The sequence below is a fragment of the Lepisosteus platostomus genome, chromosome 4 (genome assembly GCF_059453375.1).
Source record: "Lepisosteus platostomus isolate fLepPlt1 chromosome 4, fLepPlt1.hap1, whole genome shotgun sequence".
Lineage (NCBI taxonomy): Eukaryota > Metazoa > Chordata > Actinopteri > Semionotiformes > Lepisosteidae > Lepisosteus > Lepisosteus platostomus.
Window position 1 is genome coordinate 69235697 of NC_142614.1, and position 24976 is coordinate 69260672.

Consider the following 24976-nt stretch of genomic DNA (forward strand, 5'->3'; position numbering starts at 1 on the left):
TGAGTCTGCAGCAGACCGAAAATCAGGATGAAAACTGAATGAAAATCCATCTTTCAGTGAGATAATGACCCAAAGCACTAGGTCAAAGCTACACTAGAGTGGCTTAAAAATAAAATATTAAGTTTAAAAAGTGTGTATGCATAATTAAGCAATTTCACAAAATGGGACACCTTAAGTAGAATCTGAATTCATTACAAGGCAATGTGCAAATAGACTGTAAAAATTGTTAAATGTTTTCAGGTACAATAGCAATACTGCACTCAATCTTAATGCCATAAAACATGTGCATATACAATACAGTACAGTACAGTATATACTTAGGGACATTAAAAACACAGCAATTGGGTACAGGTAATGATAACACTTCATGTGGTTTTAACACTTAACGCTACAAATATAGTGCTTCTCTCAAAAACCCTTTAAACAAACACAGGTCTCCAACTTCCATACTGTAGCTGACGGTTGAGGAGTCATAGTAAGAGTAAAAGCACAAAACTGCTCTGCCCCTTAGGAAAAACACCAGTCCATTAGAGATCCACAGTGAAATGGGGCAAATTAGAGCAATTAAAATGACTGTGTGAGGACCGTGGAGAAGTGGCCAGTTCTGCAGACACAGCAAGAATAAACTCTGGAACTGGGAGCCAGTGCTAAGAGCCACTCCTGTATCCCCATTAACTCCCATTATCCAAATTTAAGCCACTACTCTTTCACATTCTTTGTTCGAGCTTATTGTCATTATACTCATACACAGGTATATGGTGCTGTATAACGAAATGCTATTTGTGTAGACCTAACCTGAGAGGAAGCACTTCATGCTGAGGGCTCAATTCTAAATAACAAGATTCATAAGAAAATAATAAAAGAACTAAAATGTTGCATATGTGTTTTCTTGGTAACCCACCCTATGCTATGCTTTAATTTTAATTATAATAATGTCAGGAAAACAATGTAGCATTTTAAAGACAGAGTGAATACTTACATTGTAGAATATTTCAGGACAAGTTTTCAACATTTCAGTGTTTGTCATTTTGTCATTTTTGAAAACTCCTTTGAACATACTATGACGATAAAATCATGTTTTAGTTCACAAAAAGGGTAGTGTTAATGCAATTAAATAAAAATGAACTGCAACACAAAAGCTCAAATCACAGATAACAGGGAGTCCATAAATCTAAAATAGCATTATCTTTCTACTGGGTAATTAATTCAAAACATTGTTTTATTTTTGTCGCCACTCTTCATTAGGAATCAATAAAATTCAAGTACTGTATGTAATTTACGGACATTTTAGATATCAACTAGTATAAATCAGGTAGCAGGGCGACCTGACAATAAGCTGTCAAAACGACTTAAAAAAACAATTGGCTTCTTAATGCCAATTGATATATTGTCTTACTTTGAGGATGGAAGCTTACTTGTACGTTTGTGTTGGACAGGAATGTTTGTAAAGTGCAAAGAGAAGCAAAGTAATAAAACGAAAAATCTCGTGGTTTACACGGCTTTCCCTTACGTACTGTACTGTACGCATTCCTTATGTAATTGTATGCAACTTCATACACAAGAAGCTTTATGCTTAAAACGTACCATCAAAGTCTTTGGCTCACAACTCTAGTGGGTTGTTATTGGTGTTTCCCGGGATCTACGTCACGCTTTTTTTCTTCATGAAGCTCCTTTTTTTTATTCCGAAGGGGTCCCAGCAAATAAAGACAGCTCACATTCCCGTTTGGACGCAAGATAGTGAGCAGCAGGAATCCCCGGGCGAAGATAAGGCAGTAGGAGTAGCTGCATTTCCCTAACCCGGTCGTTTCTCCCTGACACGCTCCGTCCTATGTCCTGCACTGAACAGTACACGCCCGGTTGTTGATGAAAACGAGCCGTGGATTTCAGCACCGGAGCTGTCCAGGCAGAGAACCACACTGCAATACAGTATTCTCCGAAGAATAAAACCTGCACAAATCTGATAGTTTTACCTAGGCTTTTGAAAGACGGAATTTTATTGGGAATTACGTTAATGCATACGCGCAAAATACACACATCAAGCCTTGGTCTGAAATGCTGAGTGGACTTTGCTGAGAAAAGGAAGTCTCAACTAAGGAGGTCTACGAAGTCATTTTCATCCCAGGTAGGGTTGGAATTAAATTAATGTTGTTGTATATGATACTGTATGTCAGATTAAATATTTTAAATATGTTATGTTAAGTAGAACAGTCTCTGTCAAGATAATCTCAGCACAAATGCATCTGAACAAAAAATGTACAAGTCATATTGTCTCGTAAAGAATGCGCAGGATTTATTTTTTATAGGTTCCCGAGAAAGTGGCAAGGAAGGTGCAAGACACGTCGGGAATGTGGCATTCGTCTTCGTGGTGTTTGTTAATGAGCCGGATTAGAATAGCCGGAACAGAAGTAATTGTACATTCCAAAAATGAGACTTTGGTGAACTCAAAGTGGATTTTTTTTTTTTACTGCAGTGGATATTTACTTGCGGAAGGGCGCTCTGACATGAACATAGCTGTTAAAAAAGAATTTAGGTCACCTTCTTAATGCTGTTAGTGACTGAGTGTGGAAGCTTGAGGGACCATCATTTAATGTAGCGGTGACCGCAAGTGTTACTAGGAGTAGTATCGTATTTCGACTTCACACTCTTCCCTCGGACAACAGTTAATAATCCCCCATCCCTCCCTCCCAACCCCGATAGAGGCAGGTTCGCCGTATACTGCTCGCCTTTGTATCATATCTAAACAGCAAAGGAAAACATGCTAGATTTTTTTTTTAGATTGAGAGAGACATATTAAGGTATTTTGAACGAATCTAAAACAGCCTTAATTTTATTAGCAACATACTCAGAATGGTTAAATTTGCAAAATGACAATTCAACCCCAGAAATTCATATCATATTCTTTTTCTAGAGTTGTGAGACACTTGTAGTAGTTCTAAACATGGAATGCACAGCAATCTTTCTGTCCTTAAATTATTTACATGGTAAATATGATTAATGTTTTAGAAAACAATGTAATAGCTGATTTGTAAGCAAGAGATTCATGTATTTAATCCCCCAGGTCATTTTGGAAAATATTCCACATCTTTCACTGTATGATCAGTCAGTATTATAGAGGCTTCACAGTTAGTTAGCATTCAAAGGTAAGAAGGTATTTGTAAACACTGGGAGCCTGTAGGTGAGGTAGCTCATGGATGACCAATATTGAGTGTTACCATGTTTTATATCACTACTATATAACAATTAAGTGACACGCGGCTTCATGAAATATTAAGGTAGTTTGTAAAATGTAAGCTAATTCTAATTATCATTGGGAAGGTTTTGTTGTTTGCTAGGAATGCACTCCAGAGCAATGCTTAATCCTCTATAGCTCTTTATCAGAACACCCTGGACTATTGTTATAGTGTTGATAAGCATTCTTAGACGGTGCACATCAGGAACAATGCCTTACTTTATTGCATTATTAGACCATGAGCATGGAGGAAAGTGCATTTAGGTAGGTTAAGCCAGTATTTTTATTCCATGAAAGCAGACATAATGAAAGTGAAAAAGAAAGGCCTTATCGATATGGCAACTTCATCCCAGAAAAAAAAATTGTAGGCAAAATCCTGGAGCAGACATTTCAAGGCTTTCATGGACAGTTGAAAACTCCTAAGAGCATGGGTAGAATTTTTGAATACCCTGCAGTATGATTTTGAATAAAATTTTCCACCTTTCTAAAATCTGGAATTTGAAAAGCTTTTGCTCCCATAGAGGAGGAAGTCTTCCCAAACATTTGTGCAAGGTCTCATTTACTTGTTAGCATCTCAATGTGGTCAGAACTAAAGAGTAGCATTTACAAACTCTGGCATAAAGTGTATCTTTGCACCACAGAGAAGGCTGTTTTTTCTTAAGGCCTGCATTCTTTACGAGTCTGTCTTATAGAATCCAGAGCCAAGGGTGTTCACAGCTTTATTCATAAGGCCCTTCTGTCTGTACTGAAGAGCATATCCCACTCACAGCTCATTGGTTGGCTTGAAAACAATCCCTGGCAGGCAATGAATAAATAGATGGGCTTCTTTTTAAAGATTTATTTAGATTTAAATTTTGCCCTCCAGAATTAGCCTCTTGATATTTAACATACAGTTCACAATGAGAAGTTCAACAGCATTTAAAAGCTGAGGGATGCAACCAAGTCTACATTTCAACTTCTCACAGATTTAGTTTTAACAAATGATTTTCACAGCACCATGACACTACTTTGTACTTCATTAACTGGGTACAAAAGATTTGGAAATCTCTATAAATACTGGAAATATGTATAAAGTTCTTCTGTTAGATGACATTCACTTTTTCACTTGTAAATATTGATTAAATGTGGTCGAAAGAATTTTAAAATCTAGAATATGTAGCTCAAAGACACCACAAAGGCAATCATATTGTAATATGGTGTTTGTTTCCATTACCTTAAAACAAAGCAATCTCACTTTAAAATCATATACACAGAATGTCTAAGTAAAGACAAATGAGTTACTTCTTCCATTAGTGTAGAGGTAAAATATTGGAGAAAATTACTTTAAAATGTATTTTATTCAAAACATAAAAATTAGTCAATTAAATTCAAATATTTTAAATGTCACATTTGGCCATAAGAAATAAACCATCAGGTTTGCCATCCATATACTGTACATCCACATGTGCATTCACTCCAGAAAATACACCAAAGTTCTGCTGCAAGGACAGTGATAGGGTGGAGGCAGAGATGGAGAATGATGAAGTGGAAAAGACGTGTTTGTCATCCTTATGTACAGTCGGTGACGTACTGTATTTGGTGAGTCCCAGAGTTAGTCCTGTTGAACTGTACTTATAGACTCCATTTAGTACAACCAAGGCCCCAGCAAAAGACAGTCAGAAAGTAAATGACAGTTATAAAATTGAATATTGTTTCTGTTACAGTGGATACTTAAAGCTCTGATAAAACATCGATTTCTTCATTCTTATTGGAAGAAGTGATGAAAATATATGTTTGGTCCTCATCATTACTGTATTATTTAAGTAAACACTAGTCCTTACTTCTTCATAAGCAAGAGCTATATAGTACACCAGCTGGGATAAAACCTCAGAATACGACCTACTGTAAACCTCAAGGAATAAACTGGAGAATTTAAAGTTACTGCCACTTACAGTATTCTGTCCTTCTTCTCATCTTTTCTGCATTCTGAAAAATGTTCAGTAGTTTTAGGTGTGTTAGGTGTTAGACTCAGATTGCATTCAGCATTTACTGCATTTCCATAATATTGTATTGTTCTCAAACAGTAGGATTTACTATTCTTTTACAAATGCTTGCTGTCAAGTGAATGTTGATGAACTACAGTATACTGTACAAGAATTGCAAAATGCACTTCTTTCTTTAGAGACAAAAGTGTACTGTATCAAATTAGATTGTGACTGCTTGTATATACAGTATACCACATAAAGATAATTTTAGTAATTTAAAGATATTTGCATTCATTTCTTTGAATTTCCATCCCTCTTTTTATAGGAATATATTTATTAAACGTCTGAAACCTGGTGTCGCCAGATAAGCATTTGAATCATAGACAGAGGAGAATTTAGTACAGTATATTTCTAGAAGCTTACGAAAAAGAATATTTGAGATAATATGAGAATATTTAGTTTAAGAATGAAGAAACTTGAAGACCTCCAGAGAAAGTTATAGCAAGATTTCTAAAGGCCCAAGTAAAGTAATTTAATTTAATTGCTTACACTTATTTATAAACTTATATAGCACTTTTCTGGACACTCCACTCAAAGCACTTTACAGGTAATGGGGACTCCCCTCCACCACCACCAATGTGCAGCCGGCCGGATAATGCGACGGCAGCCATAGTGCGCCAGAACACTCACCACATATCAGCTCTCAGTAGGGAGGAGAGCAGAGTGATGAAGCCAATTCATAGAGGGGAATGGGAAATGTGGCGAGGATGTCAGGGTTAAACTCCTACTCTTTCTGAGAAACACCCTGGGATTTTTAATGACCACAGAGAGTCAGGACCTCGGTTTTACATCTCATCCGAAGGATGGTGCCTGTTAACAGTATAGTGTCCCCATAATTATAACGGGGCATTAGGACCCATATGGACCACAGAGTGAGCACCCCCTACTGGGCCCACTATCATCTCTTCCAGCAGCAACCTTAGTTTTTCCCAAGAGGTCTCCCATCCAGGTACTGACCAGGTTCACGTGTGCTTAGCTTCAGTGGGTTGCCAGTTGTGAGTTGCAGAGTGATATGGCTGCTGGCAAGTAGTGGTATAATCAGTGTCATATTTCTCCTGCCATTCAAACCAGTTATTTGTTTTATTTCAGTTGATACAAACAAGAAAACCTCTCTAGAGAAAATGCATTGGCAAGGAATTATATCCAAGTGTTTTTAAAATGTATAAAGTTCTTCTGTTAGATGACATTCATTATTTCACTTGCAAATCTTGATGAAATGTGGTTGAAAGAAGTTTAAAATATAGAATATACAGTTCAGAGAAACCACAAAGGCAATCATATTGTAATATGGTGTTAGTTAGATGGAGTTGATGGGCTTCTGTGTGTTTTAACAGTATTGCTAATTACCTTGACTCCTACTATCTGATCTTGCTGCTTCTGTTGATTAATATGAATGGATTTTTTGCACTTTTTATAGATCTATATTTATAAGTAAAAATTATATTATGTTCCACAATTAAATAATGATTTAATGTGACAATGATTTCTTTTTGTGTCTTACCTCTGTTTTAGTTACACAGTGTTGTTCAATAAATGTCATTTACTATGCTGCCTTTACAATAGATACAAGGCAGAAATTAAAAGTATTCTTGGAAAAGGAATTATCGTACCAATATTCATAAAGAAAACAAGTTTGAGTGGGGAGCTGTGCCAACATGCACTGGCTGCAAAGAAATAAGCAAGTTCCACACTGAGAAGTAAAAAGTAAAACACAACCTTTCAGCTTTTGATGCTGTCTTATCTCTGTTGAGGACACCTGAAGAAGGCTCAGCAGGTGAAATGTTCTATTTTTTTCTCTCTTTCTACTTCTCAGTGTGGAATTAACATTTGCTTGTATGTTTGTATACATAGCCCAGAAATGTTAACATTTTTAATCAGGAATACTGTAAAGATGTATTTCACCTTATTTCTAGCTCTTCTCTATTTGTTAATATCTGGCCTGGGTGATTAGTAATAGAGAGTATGAGAAGGTGTATAAGGAGTGACAATGGATTGGAGACAGAAAGAATGATACTGCCATCATTAGTTCCAGAGGCAGTCATGCATACCCAGGACATGTCATTACCTCTGCTTCAGAGTTTGCTTCGATGTCTAAAGATAAGCCAGGAGAATTCAGAGACTAAGATTTACAGACAGATGAGACCAAGATAAAATGTTACCAAAGTACCAAAGTGAGGGAAAGGCAAAAGTGTGTAAAATGTGACTGCATGTCATCCAAAAAAACAAACAAAACACCTGATCTATGAAGTATAGTCTGCATAGATCTATAAAGTATTGCATGGCCACCTCTGAAGCTCACTTGATGATGTAACTGATGATGTCAGCAGAAAAATAAATTCTGAAGTCTACAGAAGGATACATACAGTACATACATCATCCTGTAGCATGACGTAAATCTTACAGCCCTTGCAACCAAGCAATTCATCAGGAGAGAAAAAAAAGTGGAAAACCTTAGACTAGCCAGGTCGATCTTCGTATGTAAATCTAACTGAGCATGCATTTTGCATGCTGAGAAAAAAAAATGAAGCCAAGGAAAGTGACCCCAAGAACAGGCAAGAATTCAAATGTGTTGCAGAAAGCATCTCAAATTATTATACAAAAGATTCATACAGTTGTGTCCTCAAATATGCAACCAAAAACTAATGTATCTCGATACTTTAAATCACTGGGTTATTAAAGAATATTATACTATGGTATAATTCATATACAGTTCATTATCAGAAAGATACATTCCAAGGCTGTAAAGCATTTTTTTCTTTAGCTGTTGCAAGACCTTTGAAATTTTGTTACACTTAGGATTACTTAATGTGAAGAGTTCAATGGTTATATGCTACACATTTAACTATAGATGTAATACATTTCTTTACTGATGAACTGAGTCTTTTTCCAACTAGAAAATTTCCAGATGTAATGATATTGCATTTGTTGCTTTACATAGCCTGTCTTGTTTTTTTTATTTTTAATTATATTCATTTCTTCATTATAACAAATTCTGCTCCCTTCCTGCACCTTGCAGCCACATTCCATCTGAATTCTTAGATGATACTCATGTGACATTTGCCTTTTGACTGACATTTGAATTGTTTTCACAATGGCTAACTTCTGGTTGACATAAAATTCTAATTAAACATTTTTTTCCTTTTCTCCTTTTTAGTTCTTGCACATTTCTGTATTTTATCACTGAAAAATTGCAACAGCTGTGCATGAAAAAACACATTATATGCCCTTTAATCTTTGAAAAGGATGCCTTTACTAGTTATTAGGTGGTGCATTCAATTTCATTTAAGAAAATAGCTACTGAATGAAATGTGCAGAGCTAGTACTCATGAAGATGACATGAAATGCACTCTTCTCTTCTCAACACAATTAAGTTATCTGAAGGCAAGGTGCAAATGACTTTCTTCTTTCCTTTTAATGCAGTGCAGTGTGATGACAACAGTGCTTGATTTTCTTAAATTTTACCATTTCTGAAATCTAAATATTTCACAGACCATTTTATTTAATGGGTTTGAAATACATACACATTTCCAGCTGGTTAAAGAATATTTACTGTACACACAATAAATAATGCTAAAAAAAATCAATCTAAGGATCTAATCTTTGATCAACGTTTATGACAACATTTACAATTGTTCTAAATTCCTTAACACATCAGAAAATCATTTGTGATTTTAACACATTCAATCATTTTATTTGTGGCATGATACCAGGGTGCTCACCCTTCGGTCCATGTGGGTCCTAATGCCCCAGTATAGTGACGGGGACACTATACTGTAAAAAGACACTGTCCTTCAGAAGAGATGTAAGGTCCTGACTCTCTGTCTTCTTCTTCTTCTTTTTCACAGCCTTAGTCCCAGACTGTCCTGGGGTCAGCTGCTTTGGTTGCTCTTCTCCACTTGTCTCTGTCGAGCACATCTTCCTCACTCACTTCACATACCTCCATATCTTTTCTCACACAATCTATCCATTTCTTTCTAGGCCTGCCTCTTCTTCTGTTACCTTCCGCCTCAAATTCCATTACCCTCTTTGTTACTTCCTCAACGTCCCTCCTCATGATATGTCCATACCACCGTAACCTCGCCTCTCGCATCTTCTCAACCACATCCACCACCCTACATCGTCTACGGATTTCTTCATTTCTGATCTTATCCTTCATTGAAATCTGCAGAATCCATCTCAACATCCTCATTTCAGTTCTTCTCATCAAGTTCTCTTCCCTATTTCCAACTGCCAAGCATTCAGCTCCATATAGTAGTACAGGTCTAATCACAGTCTTGTACATTTTGCACTTTAACTTTCTAGGAATTTTCCTGTCACAGATTATTCCAGTTATTTCTCTCCACTTCCATCCAGCTTTCACTCTTTGTTTTACTGCCTCCAGTGTTTCTCCTCCCTTTACCAGTTTTGATCCAAGGTATTTAAAGCCATCAACTTGTTTCAGTTTTCCTCCATTTGTCTCCTCAACATTGGTCATAGTATCTCCTCTTCTCTCCATTACCATTATTTCAGATTTTTCTGCATTCATTTTCAGTCCACCCTTTTCCAGACTCCTCTGCCATTTGAACACTTTCTCCTGTAGTTCTGCTTCTGAATCTGCCATCAGTGCCACATCATCAGCAAAGATGAGTTCCCAAGGCACTTCTGTTCTTACCTCCTCTGTCAGTGTGTCAATCCTGACTCTCTGTGGTCATTAAAAATCCCAGGGTGTTTCTCGAAAAGAGTAGGGGTCACAGCAAACCAGTTTAATCCAAATCACCATACTGTACCAGAAAACACAGAAACATCCATAGACAATAAAACCAATTCTTGGGTGTCAATATTCCTGGGGAAATGATATTCCAGGCTTGAGACAATATTGCAGTGTGTAAGCTTTTCCCATTGTGCTTTAATGATATGATGATTGTTTAAGTACTCTTTAAATCAAAATGATAGAGGAGTGTTGGTTGACGTATTGTGGGCTAAGACTGAAAAATAAATACAAAATTGTCTGGTCATCAAAATGTGCCCCTGAAGTTCTGAATATTTTTGAGAAATAAATACTTCACATAAGCAGACCAATGACGGGCAATTCGTTCTTTTGGGTTTTATCTTTTTAATTTTATGACTGAATGCTCCTTATCAAAATCTGAATTATGCTGACAGATGTAAAATTCATTTCAAGAACTGGCCAGCTCTTTTGACCAGAGGCATTTCAGAGCATTCCTGTGTGAGGCAGCTGAAGCCCTTGAGAGAGGATGAACTGCAATCTGTCTGAAGAAGAAATAAGCTTTCATCTGGAGCTTTTATTCATAGGATTATGATAAATCTTACAGTGCTAAGGAAAAAAAAATATCTGTGTGCAGAAGTTGTAATTTAGAAGATTAAATATATCAGTTTGTTTCTCTATTTCTGTCCCCTAGCTAGGAGCTTCCAATTGTCATCTTGCCTGCTTCTACTTTATGTGAAAACATAAAAGTTCCAATTTAGATATTTCCGGTATGTGTGCATTTACAGACATTGTTAATTGTGTTACAATTGTGGAATAAAATGTACAGAGGGTTCTGTGTTCTCACAGGATCCTCAAATCCTAGAACATGAAATCTACAACTGTCTCAGTACTAGTCAGTTCTAGGTGGAAGCTTTCACTTGTTTACTGAACAGTATATTGTATTAAATAGCAATACATGTATTTAGAAAGCAATGTGCCATGGAACAAGTAGAGGTTAATCTAATGCCTTATTCAGGTACGAAGATATGAAAGTGAGAAAAAAAAAGTTTTTTATGAATAATAGTCCTTGATTCTTATTTGTTCTGTCTGAGTAGTTACTGTAATGCAACTTTATACACAGTAAAACTGACATAATGCTCTTTTAGTAGCATTAAAGTTTACTCAAGATCTAATTGTATAATGTATGCTGTGCCAGTCTGCTTCTTATTTTCAGAAATATTATAGCACCACCTTAGTGGTGGAGACTAACAAAGAAAATATGTTAGAACTGTCAATTTTCAGTTCTCAGCGGGAATGCAGCTTCCCAAATCAATAGAAAGACACAATTAAAAACAGGGACTCCGGGTATTCCTGTCTATGCCTGCCCAGTCATTTTCTTGCATGAGAGATGGGTAACTTCTAGAGGAAACCTGTATTACTTTTCACTTCACAGCCATTTATTAGGAAAGTCTACCTCTTATCAAATGGTGCATGTAGTGGTAGTACAGTGGAACAAGTAAGGTTTTATTCCATACTGAAAAGAGAAGAAAAGCAACACGTTTTGGCTTCTTCAGGTGTGTATAGTACTATGTCACATTTTGCAAAAAGGTGTTTCTGATGACTCCTGTCTACATACCTGTATACTGTATAAAGTAAGAGACAAACCTTGTCTGAAATCTTCAGAAACATTGGGCATTTGGAATCATTATGGCAAATTAATAAAAAACCTCCAACAATTCACCTGTTCCACCAGATCTGTGTAATTCCCAGTCCATGGTATAGATATGAAAATAATAATGAATCTTGGTCATTTTTGATATTGTTGCCCATGAAAGATCAGTTTTTCAAATTGTGTGTGATGTGTATTTAGGGAAACAAAAATGTTTAGATTTAAAGACTTAGTTATTACAGTATACAGAAAATAGAGGGTACAGATAAAGGTTGAATACTGAAACTCATGTAATGTATGTACAGTAGTAGAATACCACAGTGATCTGCACCCAGACAACTGCTCTTCTTAATTTGCATCAATGATCTAGATTCCTAAATAGTGTATAAACTAGTAAATGTGCAAATTATACCAAATTAGGAGGATTACTGTTCAAGCAGCAAATAAAATTCAAAATATTAATATAAAGCTCACACCTGGGCAAATATACTGCATCTTCTTCACTGTGTTCAATGTAGACAATTGCAGGGAATTGTATTAAGGCATTTAAAAAATTTTTAAATACAAAATGGGAATAACTTAACTAGAAGAAGCTACATACTGTATGAAAAAGGCATTTATGTTGACATCAATTACGCCTTCTAGACAAAGAGAGGAAACAATTTAAAAGAAAAATTAAGCAGAGAACATAAAAGTGCAGAATTTAAATTGAGGGGAGTTACTGTAAAATTCTATAACACACTAATGAAGCTGTTTATCACAGCTATTTGGCTGCAATTTAACTATAACTTTGGTCCAGTACAATAAAACGCTCATGTCTGCCAGTGTTAGCCTGCCGAAAGATTAATACTTTTTAGATGCCATGCAACGATGAACACAAAGCCAGTACCTTAGGACTGGTCTTAGAACTGATGATAAGTGCGCCCAAACCCTATGGACTGTTTGGACGTGCCCAGTCCATGTCCCAACAGTCCATTAGTTAAATACTGTACTAATGCATACAGTATAACTACTTCCTGGGATCGAATATTGTTCACTCAATGAGCAAGTGTGTCTCTCAAGAAGAACTTCTATGCATCTGTTTCTTGCATGTTTTTGTATTTAGATCGTGCTTTTATATGGTATATTTATAGTTCAGAGATTACATCTGAGGAATGCAAAATCACTACAGAGCATGTCCTTATTCTTTGTGTGAGTGTCAATTTTTTGAGCAACAAAAATTTCACTGTGGAGTTATTGGAGGGAATTACAAATTATACAGATTATGGTACAGTACCTTAACAGTTCTGCAAAAACGCAAACCCAGAATTTCTTTAGTAACAATGAATAGCTCCTCTCACTTGGCACTTAATTCTGATACACCATGCCTTCAACCTACACAAAAGCAACAATCTGAGGCAAGAAATGAAAATGATTTATATGCCTTTTAACAGTTTATGCAGCTTTTTGTATTTAGTCTCAATGCATTAGAGCATTTAACAGAGTGCCAATCATGTTCACACTGAACATTTCTTAAACATTGGTAAACTGTTTGACACCTATTGTAAACTTAGAAATTAAATATGAATGAATAAAAACACATGGGGAATCAAATTATCATGCAAATAATGCAGTATTTTTAGTCCCTGTCACAATGCACACACACTTATTCCTCATATAAAATGTAATTAAACAAAGGCTGATTAGTTTGCATATTCTTCTCTCCAGGGAGACTTCCATGAATTTGCTACCGTATATAGAAGAAACAGATGTTCTAATACAATTCCATTGGTACAGTAAGCAAAGTAAAATGCATGAAACATTTGAATTCGTACTGCATTCTGGAGTGTATCTAATAGAGATAAGAGCAACCTGATAGGAATTAAGATGGAGCATAAAGATGCAGCCACACAGAATGCTCGAGTTGTAATTCACCTGTTACGACCCCAAGTGTCTAGGGGTAAAGGGGTGTAACATTTAGGATAATTTTTGGATGCAGGTGGGTTCTGGTGAGGGAACCCCTAGGAAGCGTGTTAACAAGGGTTGGTGCAAAAGTGATTATTTTAAGGTCAATAAGTGACTGGTATGTAATAGGACACAAGAACACACTGGGAGAGGGAACTAGAGTGGTGCCAAAGAAAAGAAAATAAAGAAAATGGAGCTGGCTAAGAAAGTGAGGGAAAGCTAACCTGACTACAAAAGGAAACCTGAAACACATGGTCTTCGGCATCTTCAAATGCCCTAGCTAACCTTCACTGACTACCCAAAACCATACAAGACAAATGGCACTCACCCATACGAAACTAGTGTGACTAATATAAAAATCAACTACGTGTGCAGAATGCACCCAACAACCTAAACTAACCTTATACACAAATGTTCACATAAATACACAAGTGAGCTATGAATACAAATAAGGAAATCAAGAGTAGACAAGTAACAGCGTACAAAAGAACACAGAGGTTGATACAATACGTCTTGGCAAGGTAATGGCTAAACAAGGATAAACACGAACAAACGAAAGTACAAAGAGACGAACACAAACCAACAAAAGCGGAAGCTATCCGAAAACACACGGGCGAAGCCGAAGCCTTCTGATTGGCTGCGCTCTGATTGGCTGAGAAGCTGATTGATAATGACGTCACAGGGAAACAATTATGTAATGATGGACCGATGGGGGAGGGAGAACAATCAAGGTCAGGAAGTGTGGAACAGCAACAAAACACACATGGACCACACACTGGGATGTAACACCCCCACCCATAGAAACAAACATCTAATGTTTGTTAAAGCGAGAAAAACAAACAAACAATAGGCTATACTCTACCCTCTGCCAGGTCATTTCCTAAAATAAAAGTTACCCCTTTAACGGGTAGTGAAGGACGTACCCCAACTCTAACAAATACAGTAACTAAATCGCATTGTAAATGTACACGGTGTAAAGGCACTTTCATAAAACTCATTTCGATGCCTTGAACTATTACACTGGAACCACAGAAAGACTGATCAGACAAGGGCAGTGCGTCCGCAACAATAAACAACTGGGCTGCACCGGTATCTCTTAGTATTTGAAGGGGCTTCTGATCCCCTGGTTCACCCATTAACTAAACTGACTCTTTCATGATAAATGGTTCATAACTAGGATCAGGAGTATTTTCAAAAGTCAAAGGAATGGCAGCGTGGGAAACAACATTGCTAAGCCCTACACTCTGGTTTTCTGGGTACTTTGTTTACGCTTAAGCGTCATACAATCGGCAACGACATGACCTTTTCTGTGACAATAAAAACATTCATGCTCCTCTTTAGGATGTGGGGGACTAGTTTTTACTGGGGGAGACTAAGGTTGTAAACTGGGAGTAGACAAAGTCTTCTCTGCATGCGCAGACATTAAAATGTTTTTGGGCGACTACGCAGCCTACGTACTACGATACAGCGCACGCTAATACTTGAGTGGACACAAGAGCTACAATGTAATTCTATACCATTGTATAGGAATGCATGCTACAAACACAAGTGACCAATTTTGTTTAAAAAAAATAATCTCCAGCAAATAGGGAGGTAGGAGAATGTGCGTGATTTTGGAACAATGCCAATGTTGTAAGCACAGGAAAGCATAGAAATGCGTACTACGAACGCTGGGAATCTTGTGAGAACAGGAAAGCATGATAGATAACAGAAAAATATTTAAGAACTGTTCTAGGTTAATTTGAGAAAAATACACCAAGCGTCTCTGTGTTTCGCTCCCATGCACATGAAATAAAAACTTCTTTGAACTTCTGAGACAGACTCCTGAAATGGAAACAGGGAAAAATGCAAGCTAGCGGACCGCTAAAGTTGTTTGTTTACCGTTGGCAAAAGAGCTGACACGTATTATGTGTGGAGAAAAAGCTGCTGAACAGTCACTCATAGAATTATTGATATGGCGGATGATGTTAAAAGTACGCTGATAGAGCGCGTTAAGATAAGCAGATGCTTTTCACTGCAATTAGATGAGTCTATAAATGTCATTGATTTGGCCAATTTGCACGTTTACGTTCGATACGAGTTTGAGGGCATGTCCCATGACGACTTTCTGTTCTGTAAACCGCTACCAACAGGAACTACAGGAGAGCACGTATTTCAGCTTCTGAATGAATTTATCGAAGAGAATGGCATCGACTGGATGAAATGCGTCGGAGTTTGTACAGACGGTGCTAGAGCGATGACAAGCCGAAAAAAGCGGTGTAGTTGAATCAGAGAGGTTGCTCCAGATATGAACTGCAGCATCCACCGCGAGCCCTTGGCCATCAAGAAAATGCCTGTTAGACAAAATCTGTAAGACTCTGTTGTGTATTGTATCATGGCTCGACCAAAGAATTCACATCTGCTTTGCTCGACTAAACAGGCTCACCCCTTTCACTGAAATGGTGCTTTATTTTTAATTGCTGTTGTTCCTTTTGTCATTCTGTAAATCATTTTGAGAAGCCACCTTTAAAGGCCCTATATCAAATAAAGTTTATTATAATATTTATTATATATGTGCGTGCGCACGCGCACTCATGTTGGTCATTTAAATTTTCTGGGATTCCTATGAAAAGATGACTTGTAGGTGGTACTTGGATACTTTGGTTTGATCAGGGGTGGTACTTGGTCAAAAACCTTTGAGAACTACTGCTCTAACGAATTCAACACATTTGGCCTGACACTTTTTGATGATTTTGGAATCATTGTCTATAAGCTTCTGGAACCAGTTTATATGCATGTGGGATTGCAGCATTCACAGTATGGTAGTACAAACTTTCTTCCAGAGAAAGTGTAGAGCAAACTTTCTCAGCTTTGCCAACTAATCTACACTGCAAAAGCAGTGACCAGACCTCCTTAGGCCAGCGAAGTGATGTGGCAATTCGCTCAAATGCATTAAAGTACGAATCAACTTCTGACCCCGTGAACAGAGGAACTAAAGCAATGTGCTTACTTACATCGAAGGCGGTCGAAAGTGGATCCTGCAAAGGAGACATGTTAGAGGCCTCGGAGTGGGTCAGCTGCGCAGCAGGAGCATTCCTTCTTGCTTCTAGTTCAAGCTTAACCTCTTTCTCCGCCTCAATCTTTATTTTACGAATTTCAAGGCGCAACTCAAATTCTACCTGTCGTGCCTGGGCTTTTTCCTGTGCCTCCTTTTGCAAGCAGGCCAGACAAACTTCCAGGCGAATCTCGCTTTTTGACCCGGTGGAGACCGGAGAGAACGGTTCAAAAGGAGGTAATGTGGCCTTGACCTCAGCCTCCATTAAGTCTTCAGCCACCACCTGCACCTCATCCTGTTCTTCCTTTGCCATAGCAGGTTTAGCACCAGCCCCGGAAGAACCAGCGTCTTTGCTCCCTAGTGCAAAGACCTCTAATTCCACCAATTTATCAATCACAGCTCTCTTGATATTTCTTTTAAGATCATGCTTCGATACCTGAACCCGGAAGTCCACAAACTGATTTAAAGAGGTACATTAGTAAAGCAGATACAATGAAGCAATTGTTTCTTTATCTTCCAACAAGTGCCACCTATTGATCATCTTTGGCCAGTGAATCACACAGCCGATTCACACCACAGCGCGGCAAATGCTGATTAATGCGGCAATGAATTTTGCCACACATTCTGTGCAGCTCCATACGTAAACTAAATTGTGTTTTGGTGACTGGTGAAGCTGTGCTCCACCTTTGCCAGGATTCAAGCACAGAGCAAAAACAGTGCCACAGTATTTAGACACTGGCAAACTGTGGTATGTGAAAAAAGGGGGTCCTGTAAAGCACCAGAATAAATACATTTTTAATAATAATAATAATAATAATAATAATAATAATTATTATTATTATTATTATTATTATTATTATTATTATTATTATTATTATTATTATTATTATTATTATTGTTGTTGTTGTTGTTGTTGTAATATCACCTCAGTTTTATACTCTTAAAACAATTTCTACATGGCTGTGGAATCAAAGAGTGTTACAGTTTAAAAAACATACAGCTGGTATGTTATTATCCTGGTAGCAATTTCAAGTCTTCTCAGCAATTGCACTCAACTTTGCTTTTGTAAATAGTGTATCCATCCTGTAAATGTATTAAACTTTGATTATTTAACTTGTATTAATTTACAAATACTGTATAAGGGCTAAATAAAGGAGTTATTATTATTCAAGTTTGGAAATAATGGAGTGAAACATTGGGAAGAGTGTAATATAGTTTCAGATCCTTTTACCTGATAGGATATTCCAATGTTTCACATAAGGGTATTATAGGGCACTTGACGTTTTACAGTGCAGTACAATTCTTACCATCGGAGGAATCTTTTGTTGAACTGTCACCTTCATTGTAAAGCACCTTGAGAAGATTTGACATGAAAGGACTTATATGAGGTTTTATTTTTGAAATTATTATAATTTTACATATTCATGGTCAGGTTTGTAGTTTTTATGTATTTACTCATTCTTTTTATTTGTCTTCTGCCATAGTGAAACTATGTAATCAGCCCCAGCTGCGCTGTATTTACACGGCAGATAAGACAGCCTTCAGCAGCCTCTAAGCCATATCAGAAATGCTTCACCTTAGCCAAGGGGGTCCTGGAGTTAAAGCAGCAGAAAGAGTGTCATTGGCCTAGAAGGAAGTCTCTCAGATGGATCTTTAACATTTTCAATAGCATCCGTTGATAGCAAGTTGCAATAGACACGTTTCAGGACTGGCACCAATGGTTCGATTTAAATTGAAAAGGCCAGAGGTTGAAGTCTCTAAAGCACTAAGCCTGAAGATGTGAAGCACGCTCACATACTATTCCCAAGAGCGTAAATGCCTCACTGAGCATCAGACAAGTTATAGATTAATGGAAAGTTCTGCCCTTGTTTAAGACACATTGTTTGTTGGAAACTTTCCCATGTGGCATTTAAAACCAAAGGAACTTCAGAGGTGACTTTCTAGCAGGAAAAGCCAGGGGACACATTTCTATATCTATTAAATCTGCCGGCTGTATACCAAACAAGAGGTGCTGAAGGCCCTCTCTTTGCCGTTCTTTGCCCGTTGATTGAAGGTAGAGTCCATCTAATACTAGCCTTTGTGGTATAGTGATCCATTAACAGTAAAATAATAATAATATTTCCCAAAGGGGTAGCTGAAATACACACACAAAGATATGCAACACAAACCATAATCAAAATAAACAATTGATTGTACGACTTACTTTTATTTTGCTTTGTATTCACATTTTTATTTCATTATCTTACATTGTGATGGTAATATACTGCACAGTACTTTGATCACAGTCATACTGCAGATGGATGGCTCATTCCTTGATTGTACTGTCTATTTTTTTACATAATAGAGGACCATTGGTTGGAGCACGTTCAACCAACCAAACCAATGGTTAAATATTTTACATTTTTATTATAATCTTCAATAATAAATGTAACTACTTTTCCATTCTGTTTGTAGAAACCACTGTAGAGTTATAATGAATAGTTTTCAATGACATACCCTGAAAGGGTTTAATCTGTACTCTCAGCTTCAGGCGAATAGACAGAATACTGTATATGATTAACACCTCTTTAAAAGCAAGGGTGATTTTAAAGGTAAACAGCTATTAATTTCTCCAGATGTCATTTTTAGAGGTTAAGTACTTCTTGACTCCTAGCTACCTGTTTTTCTTTAAACTGGTCCAAAATATTTCAAAGTAGTTTAAAAGCTTTTTTTCCCTCAAAAAAAGTGCAAAAGTGCATCTTTCCATACAGTACATTTTGACCAGTAAATCAATAGGATGTTATACCATTATAGCCTAGGTAAAGTTATAATAAGAAACTGGATCTATAGATATACCTTAGGGTGGTATACAATTCTTTTGTCACTCATTAGTTTCCACCCTATGTCTGTGCTTCTCCAGAGCCATGGGGGTGCTGATGTCTAAGAAACAGAGTGTGGAGAAGGTGCAGAAAGTCAGTGTGGTGGTGTCAGCCTTCAAGGATGGGCTGAAGGACAGGCCGCCCCCAGCCCGCCGGCCTGAGGCTGCCGAGGCCCCTGTAGAGGCAGAGGACAAGCCGCCGGAACCTGTGGCCCCTCAGGAGGAAGACAACAAGCCCGGGGCCTCCAGCTCCCAGCCTCCTCCCAGGGATGAGTGTAAAGTCAATCAGGAGGCGTGGTCTAGACTCCGGGATGGCAAGGGGGTGGAGCCTGAGGAGCTGGAAAGAGCCAATCAGCTCACTCCTCCAGCATTTGTCCGGCCAAAGAGAGACTCCGATGATGACCAACCTATTGAAATTCCTCTGGAAAAACAAGAACAGGTGGGTTATGTAAACTGCAGTTACTGTACATTGGTCAAAATATGTTCTATGTAGGCAATCGTTAAGTACTTTTAGGCATAAAACAATCAAAACTTTAATCTGATGGATGGATGAAGCTACTGTACCAATGCTTTAGGTGGTGAATTATACGCCACAATGAGATAAGGTACACAATTGCACAGCCAAGGACTATAAGAGGCTTTACTGTATATTGCTGAGATTAACAGAATGTTTTTTCTGTCCCTTTTTACAAAGGTTTACTTACAGTTTGCATCTCAAAATGTTTTATCTTCAGGAATAAAATGCACACAATGGCTACAGCCATTCTGATTACTGAGCCCGGATGAATTGTACTTGAACTGATAGATCATTAGACATTGACTGCATTTGTGGAGTCTTGGAACATCTACTTAGAAAAACACTGAAATCAACATCTGAAGTGTTTCAAATTTATACAAATTGAATTAATCAGTGATTTACAGTTGGTGTTAACCACATCTAATTAAAATTTTGTAGTGCTTCCTTTTTTTTAGACTGTAGAGTTTGCAGACAGCACTGCTTCTGGAAGAAACAAGAGCTTTGTTTCTGGTCTTCTTAAGAGACAATATTGCAGGACCACAGGACTATAAACTAATGTACTTTTTAAAAGGAAAAAGGTACACAAAAACAACAGCAAAGTGCAAGGCCCATCATTTCACATAATTTAAAACAAGCATAATTTATAAAATCAGATTTCAATGATTGGATTCATGAGATTGCATGTTGGAGACTGAATACAGATTTAAATCTGTGCAGTGTTGAAGGAGTGCAGAGGTTCTGCTTGAGGATTCGTAACAGATTGAGTTTGATAAGGCAAATCAAATGTAACTAATGTTACAAATGTAACGTCTGGAGTAACATCTTGTAATTAAGTCAGTCCTGCATGTGAATGCTGAGGGATGCTTCAGGCTTCTATTTGCTGCTATGGATGTTAAAGTTCTTACAGATGTTTTAGGGGCAGCCAAAATTTATTCATGTCAGGTTAGGAGGTAACTTCACATATGACAGCAAGAACTAGCATTTCTGTCATATTTTATTTTCTAGAAGTACAGCTATCATATATCTGAAAATCAGAATACAATGATTGCAATGGCCATCTCTATCTCTGGACTTGGACCCCATTGCAATCTGTGATTTGATTTGAAGAGGGCAGTCCAGAAGCATAGACCAAGGATATTAAGGATATGGAATGATTCTGTATGGAAAAATTGAATAAAATCCCTCCCACTGTGTTCTCCAATCTACTAACACATTACAGAAAAGGGCTCAGTGCTGTTATCCTTACATGTGTAGGGTGCACAAAGTCCTGAAAAGAAGTTTGCTAATAATTGTGGAACTTAATTTTTTAGGAAATAAATTTACAATTTGAGAAAACTGTCATTTTTATTGATTCCATTACATACAGTAATTAATAAAGTAAAATATAATCCACATATTGGAAAATTACAATATACTGTAGATGTTGTTTATTTAATAAAGCATTTTTTGCTCACTTTTATCAAAAGTGCTAATAATTTTGGAGGTGACAGGATGTTCTCAGTATAGTTGCCTCTGTATAAAGACTGTGAGGGCATTTACTCTCTTATCCCTAAAATAATTCAATTGTTGAATTGTCGAATGAAAAAAAAGAAAAAAAAATGCTTGAGGGTAGGGTTCTCATTGTTGACTCTTTACAAGGCAATTATCTGTTTTTCTGTTGAATAGTATTATTGCCACATATGTTCATGAGCTCTTGATGTGAAAAGCAAATTCCCTTAGGGACAATAAAGGCTAAAGGGTTTTGAGGCACAGTGTAAATCGCAACTCAGACTGAGCTTCTGGTTTTGGCAAGTAACATACATACAGTAGGTAACACAGGCTTCTTTTATCACAACAAACTACTGAAAAACTGGAAAATGTTGCTGCGATTCCCTCTCTTTATTTTGAGGTTTCTTTTTAGCTTGAAAGAACAGAAACTGAAGTGTAAAAATATTTTTTTCCTAATTATCACCTCCTCCTTATGTAGTAACAATTACTTGGGTGAATGGAAAGAAATGTGAAAGTACTGTCCATGGTTGCTACTTAATCGAATCTCTAAGGTGATAATGGAAGAACACAAAAGACAAAAACCCCCTAGACTATATTTTGTGTTGTACTTTGTTTTACCTTTGGAATAATTTTGTGGTGCACTGGGCTCAGCAAGGTTGTTCAATGTTTCATCTTTGATGTCACCAGCCATCTCTCTCTACGCTCCAGAGTAATATGCTTGTTTCAGCCCTCCAGCTGAACTGCAGAGAGCTCCTGTGTTGTCAAAGTTAATACTCATTACAGTGAGCACCATACAGTAAAACGGCAGAGCTAATGTGGCCCAGATGCCAAGCTGTCTTATATAGCCAGTTTGATGCAGTGGTCCCAGTCTTCAGAACTTAATGCAAGAGGGATTAATCACAAACAAGATCACCAAAGGTATGCAGAGACACCAGTGATCAAAGCAGGATGGTTTCTTAATTTATTTCAAAGGGTTAATACATATGTGCATCCATGAGAATCTTCCTCCTAGAAGATCATAAGAGGATTTACATGCTTAAAATGTCATAGTATGAAGTATTGCATTTTCATCTGTAAAATTGGAGATCTAAGGAAAAGCACAAAATCCAAGTAGGTTGTTTGGTGTGAAGTTCTGAAAAGTGTATAAAATTTTAATTTTTGGAAACACAATTCAAACTATTTTTTTATTTTCCTTTCTTTTTTCATTTTAAATTTCTGTTTTCTATGAGTATTTTTTAGATCAAGAGGTGATGCAATATTATACAATAGCGCAATATTTTCAATATTATCCTCTATTTTTGATAGCTCTATATTTAACTGTGGTTTACAACGAACGTTTTTTTTTTCTGACATTGGTCTTTTTTGAAGGCATCTTGTAATTTAGTGAGCCTTAAAACATCATCTTCACTGATTTGCAGTTTGTATTTTATTCTCTTGAGAAGTGGCAGATTCTAGAAATATCAGCACAGGGAGATCTTCGCTGGTACTGGTAAGAGCCACACAACAGATGCAAAAATGTAAACATCAGAGCAGGCTGAACGCTCGGATGTAATTTTCTGCTGACCCTGCCTCGTGTCCTTTCGCAGCCAGTGAATGATGAGATATGTGAGATCTGTGAGGTGTGGACAGCAGAAGACCTGTACCCCTGCCGGGTCTGCACCAGGGTCTTCCATGATGGCTGCCTGCGTGAAATGGGCTATCTGCACAGTGACACCCTGGAAGACCTCACTGAAACAGCACACACAGCCACGGGCTGGAGCTGCTACTACTGTGTAAGTCCGCACTGCCTCTTTTAGAGGAAAATGCTTATGTCTTGTACTTAACATTTCCCAGGAGGTGAGAATGGCAGGGCTTTTTGTTGTGGTTTACCTTTTAACTACGATTAGCAACTCAATGCTGATTTTTCAGGATTTGCAGTTGAGAAGCAAATACTTTAAGTCCTACATATGGCTCTGACTGCTGTATGTAGAAATGTGTGCGCTCACACAAAACAAGTTGAATAAACATACAGTACTACAGTTGCTGCGGATGGGAATTCCCATATTTATCATTATTTGGTGAATAATTAATTTAATACATGTTAAGTATTTTAGCAGAAATCCAAGCATTTGAGAGTATAAAGAAGGGGTGATTAGATCTATACTGTCTTTTATCTAAGAAGTTTACCAAGCTATTTCATGAAAGAAACCAGACTAATGGGCTGGGCCACTTTTAAAGAGGTTTGAAGTATAGTAGTCAAATTTATTAAACTTCCATTCAGTCTTTGCACCTGTACTGTAGCTCAAAACAAATTACAATTATTCAAAGCTCAAATTCTAATCTCCATTTTAATTAACAGATAGTCACTGACATGCAGTCTTCCCTTGGGTGGAATGAGAACCAACCCGAAAACAGTTTGGCTCAACAAAGCACATTTAATATCAGAGTCCTTATGGTTTTCTTTCTTTTATCTTCCTGTGAGTGTTCTTGTATTGAGACCATTTGCTTACTGAATTCATGAGGGGTTGCCAAAAAATAATAGTGATTCCAGATTGTAGTACTGTACTTCCAGAAAATGTCTTAGTGTGGAGGGTGACATAGTGGCACAGTGGTTAACGCTGGGACCCTGGATGCAGTTCCTGGGGTGCGCCCTGTGTCAAGTTCTCCCCATGTTGGCATCTGTTTCCTCTTGGGTGCTTCGGTTATGTCACGGATGTGGGAAGAGCAAGCCATAGAATGACAAGGAGAGCAATAAAGACCCTATGGGTACTGGTAAAAGGGGCAACATGGGGGTTGGCCCAGGCTCAAGGGGTCAGACGATGTCCAAAAGAAACCAATGCCCTCAGGCCATGGACAGGAGCGACCTGGTGCTAGGCGGGTCTCAGGACATCCGTACCCTCAATGCTGGGCGAGGAGCAGAGCGGACACAGGAAGTAAACAGGCTACACAACAATACACACCGGAAAAGACATGAATAATCACAGGGAACTAGGAACAGGACAGAAGTAGGGTGCCCTCTAGGTGTACTGGGCGTGACAGGTTATCTCCCACAGTTCAAAGACATAGTGGTAGGTAAATTGGCTTCTGGTAAAACTGACCCGGGAGTGAGTGTGTACATCTGTATCTCTGTGTTAGTAACATAGGTCAGAGAGTCCTAATTCAGTGGTCACTGTATCTTGAAAAGAGTGGATGCTGAAAATTAGTTTAAGATCATTGCCCCCATTACACACATCTTACACATAATAAAACAAATGAATGAAACAATACAAAAATGGACAAAATATGTTGACAAGGTTTTAAGGCAATCAAAGTGTTCTCTGAGATTAGCTAAATTTTGGACTATATGATTTTTTTCATTCCATAGCCACTAATTGTACTGAAGCAACGTGCAAATTAGAAATTAAAAAGGAAAAGCCAGAGAACTTAACCTTGCATATAATATTTAGCCAATGACACTGAGCTCTAATATGATAAGATATGGAATGAAATCATTTAAATTCGTTATTCTCCTTGGTTTTCTGTTCTTTGTGTTGTGGAGAAAGCCTTTT

General features: G+C 37.5%; 1 protein-coding gene across 2 annotated transcripts in view; it reads left to right on the top strand.

The window, feature by feature from the left end:
* The first annotated feature begins 1622 nt into the window (after positions 1-1622).
* Positions 1623-24976, top strand: part of phf24 (PHD finger protein 24) — a 46831-nt gene continuing 23477 nt past the window's right edge. The window contains exons 1-3 of one of the 2 annotated variants that reach the window (XM_088630496.1): positions 1623-2122; positions 19487-19883; positions 23036-23221. In XM_088630496.1, the coding sequence (XP_088486622.1) occupies positions 19491-19883; positions 23036-23221 (579 nt within the window). In that variant the 5' untranslated portion in view covers positions 1623-2122; positions 19487-19490. The remainder of the gene's footprint in view (positions 2123-19486; positions 19884-23035; positions 23222-24976) is intronic. The other variant, XM_088630497.1, reaches the window with a different exon arrangement.